This window comes from Theobroma cacao, chromosome 4 (assembly GCF_053813885.1).
Source record: "Theobroma cacao isolate CCN51 chromosome 4, ASM5381388v1, whole genome shotgun sequence".
Taxonomy (NCBI): domain Eukaryota; kingdom Viridiplantae; phylum Streptophyta; class Magnoliopsida; order Malvales; family Malvaceae; genus Theobroma; species Theobroma cacao.
This window is the reverse complement of record NC_142642.1, coordinates 29,048,593-29,054,592: the sequence shown is the minus strand read 5'-3', so window position 1 is coordinate 29,054,592 and position 6,000 is coordinate 29,048,593. Positions and strand designations below refer to the sequence as shown.

Genomic DNA, 6,000 nt, shown 5'->3' with positions numbered 1-6,000 from the left:
CTAGGCACAAGATTACATGCTAATCATCGCATAAGTCATTCACTAAATGCATAGCTATCATAATTTGACAGTAAGCTAGCTGTCCTAATAGAAAATAGTCACACCTAATCTTAAGGTTAATAGCATGAATTGATGTGGTTTTCAATGCAAGTCCTATTTCTACAGGGGAACTTACGAAATTGAAATGTTTAGTTTTTCAAGGATACACAAGCACAAGAGAGGTACAAAAATTATAATGCTCAGAATTGAAGTGATGATTTTACCATATTAGAGGGGACCTCGCTGGGTTTAGCTGTCAAATTATTGGTATTATCATGCTTTTGAAGACCACTTAACATGAAACTGCAAATGCAAGGGACTTTCGATTAAATTTGGATACTGCGTTAGATTCTGAATCATGCAAAACTTTCGGTTATTGTGATTTTGCATCTTCTGAAGCAATCTCTAGTTTGTATCTTTATCTATCTCATGTTTCTTTCTGTATACAACTTATATAACCTTTTGAGCAAAGTCTTGTTTTTCTGAGTTGATCAAAAGTCAAAGTAAAACAAATTTGAGTTGAGTCATAGGCAAGGTTTGCTCTGGTTTGAATGTCATGGTAAATTTTTTGCATTTATTTTGAGTTGCTAAATAGTTCTTCAATTCTACCGTCACTCCTTTTTTCCTATTTGCCTTCATAAAACTGGAAAACACCATCTACAACATATGAAGGCAGTGGATACAAGCCAATTGTCTATTCCCTTTAAACTATGGAAGATGGTTGAAGATATGAAGATGACCCTTCTCCCATATTAGCACATTACACGCTTTAAATTCTTTTCAATCACCAAATAGTTCTCTCTATTACTCTTTTTTTTTCTTTCTTTTGCTGCCTCATAGTCACTGTTTCTCTCTTGCGTACATGTATTTGGTCCTTAATAATGTGGCAAAGAACTAATGCCATAACCAGTAAATGGAGGAGTCAGGGGACACAGATAACTCATCATATCATGTTGGTGCATGTATATGTTGTCATAATTAGCTATCATATTGTTATTGCTGTGCCCGTCCTGCATGTAAGTGTTCATATGTGCAGATGGATTATTGTGGTGGTACCCACGCTGCAAGTTGGTTTTGTTCATGGATGGTAGATGATTAAATTCATAAGTTGGCAACCTGGATGGAACCTCATGAAACATACCAAATTCTTGTCCTTGTAAGCCAACAAAACCAGCACGATTGCCTCCAAAACCTGCAGGATCCATCATGGATATCATATATCCATTGTTGGCAAACGTGTCTTCATCCTCTCGTCCCATGTGCAGACTGTGCAAATTTGTTTTTTCTATCAAATTCTGACCAACCTCACCTGTCATGGAGTTTTTGCCAATGTTGTTGTTGAGATAGTTTCCAAGATCATCTTCAACTTCATAGCCAAAGGTACTTTCATGCTCAAATTTGGAGTCAGTGATACCATCCCTTAGATATTGCATTTGGTTTTTGTTCTTGTCATCTTTTATGAATTTGAGGTGGCTACGTGGGGACCAAAACTCTGCATGTTTACCAGATTTGATCAACTTCTTGATCAATGTAGTTGGATCAACTTTTCCTGTTACTTTGACCACTTGGTTTTCCTCATCTGTATGAACCGAAAAAACCCCTGAATCCAAAACAAGAACCAAAAGACATCTCAGCTAACCAGTGAAACAGTAATTTCCATAACAAAACAGCATAGAAATAACAACAATCAATCAATGAAGATAATGAAAAAATGAAAAAAAAAAAAGCTATGCAGCAGTTAGAACAGAATGAATAACATAAAGAAAAAGTCAGATAATGTGCAATAAGCACCTTCAATTTTCCGGAGGAGTTTCTTCACCCTTTGTTTGCACCCTTCACAGTTAATGTTTACTTTGAGCACATATGTCTGTTAAAAAAAAAAGGAAGGTAAAAGCTTTAGTGAATGGCCATCAGAAGGCAATAATAAAGAAAGAAAAGGAGGAAAAAAGTGGAAAGAGAAGAAACCTCAATCTTTTCGAGCTCCAAACCAGTTCTTAACATTCTCGACAGTGTTCCTACCAAAGGAGAATGCTAATTTTGTCGACTCTTGTTTTCTATTTCTGAGGTATTCTGTTCCCCTTTTCAGCACCAAACTTTTGAAGGTTTATTTGCTTATAAAGACATGATTCCCACAGCAAATAGTGTGACAGAGCATGGTCCATGGCAGAGGAAGAGTGGTTCGGACTGAAAAAGTGTGATTTGACTTGGCTCACAGAATTGACACCTTTTGACAGCCGCAGGCAGAGTCCATGTGCACCATTTTCTCGTGAGTTTTGGCCTGGTTTAGGGGTGGCCAGCTACCATATATGTTTATAATGCATTTGAGTTGTTTCTTGGTTTCATGGTGTGCTCATATATTTAAGTGACAATGTTCAATGTTTTGTACCGGGTAGTAAAGGAATCTTGTTCAGAAACTAGCCACCTGCAGCTAACCAAAACTGACTACAAAAAGCATTGTAAAATAGGGTCCGAGCACGCTTTAGGCTTAGATTTTTATTCAATTATAAGGTTATGATACTTCTAAAATCTGACAAAGAAATCAAGAATTGCATACAGAACCTTTTGGCTGATTTTCGTGAAATGCATGACAAGGAAATGTTGAAACCAAATCATACGGTTAGACCACTGACCAAAGCCAATCTCATTCTGTTAGCTGCATTTGTTGGTTTCAACTTGGATTATGACCCTTTTGGTCTTTATTTACTCAAATCTGAAAAGAGATTTTTTTGTTTACTCAAGTCGATTTCTCAAAGATTCTTGATAAAAGTGGAGATACAAAGAAGAAAACAACCTAACAAATAGATTTTGAGAGAATAAAGTATGGTAACAATTATATAAAGTGTCAAAACTAATAGTAACGGATTTTACTTAGATTAGATTATAATAGATTACATTACCTGATTTTATTTATAGTCCCTTGACTCTTAAAAAATTGAGCATAAAACCACTCCAAAATCAAGTTCTAATTTAATTATTAATCTATTAAAATGGGATTTTTGTTATTCACGTATCAAAAAAAATCCTTCTCCACCGCTATAAATACAGGTTGATAGGTTTTTTAATCCCAAAAGCCTTGTCACCATGACGACCTTAGTAATTCTGTTGCTGCTGTCACTCACTTTGTTTAGCACTGCTTTGAACGCAAATGCCGATGCATTGTCCCATCTTAAGACACAGCGATTGGACACCGGAGGCTTGAGCAGAGAGAGTTTTCCGGAGGGTTTTGTGTTCGGGACGGCCACATCGGCATATCAAGTTGAAGGAATGGCTAGCAAGGAGGGTAGAGGACGTAGCATATGGGATGTCTTTGTCAATATTCAAGGTTAAATGAAATGATTTTGGGTCTTTTTGAATAAGACTTTAAATGCTAATGCTAAAAGAAGGGATGTGATATATGCAACAGGAAATATTGTAGATAATGCTACAGGTGAAGTTTCTGTGGATCAGTATCACCATTATAAGGTATGGCTTTTTCCTTTTACCAGTGCTAGCTAGCACTTTACTTTACCTTGTAAGAAAAGCAACCTTGTTTCTATTAATTCAAAGGCTTGTATTCCAAGTAATCAGATCTAGGTGGGTATATGGACGATCACCATGTTATATCAGCCTCATCTCTGCATCATATGTGAGAGTTGGGACTACTCAAAGATATTAATACCGTTTTCCACTGTTCCTGCTGCTTGCAGGAAGATGTTAATCTGATGCATATGTTGAACTTTGATGCCTACCGGTTTTCGATCTCATGGCCCAGAATTTTTCCAAGTACATACACTATCTACCATGTCTATATCAACCTTCCATTGAATTGATAACATTTTGTATACACAGTCCAGTTTTTGACTAATTGTTGCTCATATTTATTGGTTTATATAGATGGGACAGGAAAGGTAAACTGGAAGGGAGTTGCCTACTACAATAGATTGATCAACGCCTTGCTTGAGAAAGGTATTAATTTCAATACTATAGACTATTGGTTGAGCATAACAGAAATTTATGTGTCTACCACTACCTTAGACTCTAAGGTTTTTGATGGCTAATGAAGATACCAAAAATTTGAATAGAAAAATAGTAGCAGTATCCTAGCTATACTTTTGTAAACTGGATGAAATATCTATCTATGTAGGAATTACCCCATATGCGAATTTGTACCACTACGATCTCCCACTTGCACTTCAGGAGAAATATGGAGGTTTGCTGGGTGACCAAGTTGTGTAAGTACAGAGACAACCTCTCTTTGTTATGTGAAAGAGGCTATCACTTTAGATTAGAAGACTATCTAAACTGTAAAATAAATTTACAGTGATTTGTAAAGGTGTTTAAATCTTGCAGGAAAGATTTTGCTGATTACGCAGATTTCTGTTTCAAGGCATTTGGTGATCGAGTAAAGAATTGGATGACATTCAATGAACCAAGGGTGATTGCTGCTCTTGGATTTGACAATGGCATCAATCCTCCTTGTAGATGTTCAAAGCCATTTGGAAATTGTACTGCTGGAGACTCTGCAACTGAGCCTTATATTGCAGCACATAATTTGATTTTAAGTCATGCTGAAGCTGCTAAAAGATACCGCGAAAAATATCAAGTAGTGATCATTCTGAAGTTCTCAATTAATTGGTTTTCGAATCTATTTGTTCTTTGATAATGTAATACTTATTTGAATGATTTTGATTTGCTTCTTTCAGACTAAACAGAAGGGAAGAATTGGAATCCTCTTGGACTTTGTTTGGTATGAACCTCTGACAAGAGGAAAGGCTGACAACTATGCAGCACAAAGAGCAAGAGACTTCCATATCGGATGGTAAAATTCCTGAACACTTACTAAGAAATGCAACTGCCTATACGTTCTTCTTGTCTTGTGAAGATTCAAACAGGAGTCATCATAAAGTAAAATGAATGAAACACTAAGACATCCAGAGCCCCAGAATAGATCTGCCTACTAATCTAAAGAGGGCATGTTTGTGAATTCTATTTTGCAGGTTCTTGCACCCCCTTGTATATGGAGAATATCCAAAAACAATGCAAAATATTGTAGGAGAAAGGCTTCCAAAGTTCAGCAAAAGTGACGTCGAGACTGTGAAAAACTCCTTTGATTTTATTGGTATCAACCACTACACCTCTTTCTACATGTATGACCCGCATCAGCCTAAGCCCAATGTGACTGGTTACCAACAGGATTGGAATGTTGGGTTTGCTTGTAAGTCCTCTGATCATATCTTCCTATCTCGTTGACCAAAAATATGGAACTTACCTGTTTGTGTTTGCAATTAACAGTTGAACGTTGGGGAGAGCCAATTGGTCGTCGGGTAATCTTTTAGCATCATTGACTTTGCCAAAACTAATCAAAAATTGGAAAAAAAATTCTTTAATATTTGACTAGCAATGTTCAATCAAATTGTTAAGGCAAATCCTAGCAAAAGAAGTGTTAATATTAATGCACCAAGAAAATTGCAGGCTCACTCTGGATGGCTGTACCAAGTTCCATGGGGCATATACAAAGCTGTCACATACGTAAAAGAGCGTTATGGAAACCCCAATGTAATTCTCGCAGAAAATGGTAAGGCAGAAAAACCTAGTCCTGATCTTTGTAAATTAACCAAGGTTTAAATCTCAATTTAATTTGTTGTATTAATGGCAGGAATGGATAACCCTGGCAATGTCACATTTCCTGAAGCATTGTTCGATAGAGAAAGAGTAAATTACTATAGAAGCTACTTGAAGGAATTGAAGAGAGCTATGGATGATGGAGCCAATGTGACTGGCTACTTTGCTTGGTCATTGCTTGACAACTTTGAATGGCTTTTGGGTTATAGCTCTAGATTTGGCATGGTATACGTTGATTTCGAAACTCTCAAGAGGTACCCGAAGATGTCAGCTTACTGGTTCAAACAAATGCTTGAGAGAAAGCAGCAGTAGGATCAGGTTAACTTGTTAGGGTTTTCAGGTATTTTCCATGATCGTGTT

General features: G+C 36.7%; 1 protein-coding gene across 3 annotated transcripts; it reads left to right on the top strand.

Moving 5' to 3' along the window:
* The first annotated feature begins 457 nt into the window (after positions 1 to 457).
* On the top strand, positions 458 to 5,952 carry LOC18601929 (beta-glucosidase 44-like). Of its 3 annotated transcripts, XM_088805624.1 has the most exons (12): positions 458 to 480; positions 3,168 to 3,361; positions 3,443 to 3,501; positions 3,726 to 3,801; positions 3,913 to 3,984; positions 4,163 to 4,250; positions 4,369 to 4,621; positions 4,722 to 4,837; positions 5,016 to 5,233; positions 5,311 to 5,342; positions 5,491 to 5,593; positions 5,675 to 5,952. In XM_088805624.1, the coding sequence occupies exons 2-12, from the start codon at positions 3,304 to 3,306 to the stop codon at positions 5,950 to 5,952; spliced, it is 1,353 nt and encodes a 450-aa protein (XP_088661750.1). In that variant the 5' UTR covers positions 458 to 480; positions 3,168 to 3,303. The 3 variants fall into 3 exon arrangements, with proteins under 3 accessions (XP_088661750.1, XP_088661751.1, XP_088661752.1); XM_088805625.1 differs by lacking the exon at positions 458 to 480 and having other exon boundaries at positions 3,226 to 3,361; positions 4,163 to 4,245; XM_088805626.1 differs by lacking the exons at positions 458 to 480; positions 3,726 to 3,801; positions 3,913 to 3,984; positions 4,163 to 4,250 and having other exon boundaries at positions 3,232 to 3,361.
* The last annotated feature ends 48 nt before the right edge of the window (positions 5,953 to 6,000 follow it).

What these genes read in the sequence shown, in the direction of transcription:
- LOC18601929 (XM_088805624.1), top strand. Translation starts at nt 3,304, where the DNA reads ATGGCTAGCAAGGAGGGTAGAGGACGTAGCATATGGGATGTCTTTGTC. An exon ending in GATACCGCGAAAAATATCAA is followed by an intron (nt 4,622 to 4,721) that starts GTAGTGATCATT and finishes TGCTTCTTTCAG; the next exon opens with ACTAAACAGAAGGGAAGAAT. An exon ending in AGAGACTTCCATATCGGATG is followed by an intron (nt 4,838 to 5,015) that starts GTAAAATTCCTG and finishes TCTATTTTGCAG; the next exon opens with GTTCTTGCACCCCCTTGTAT.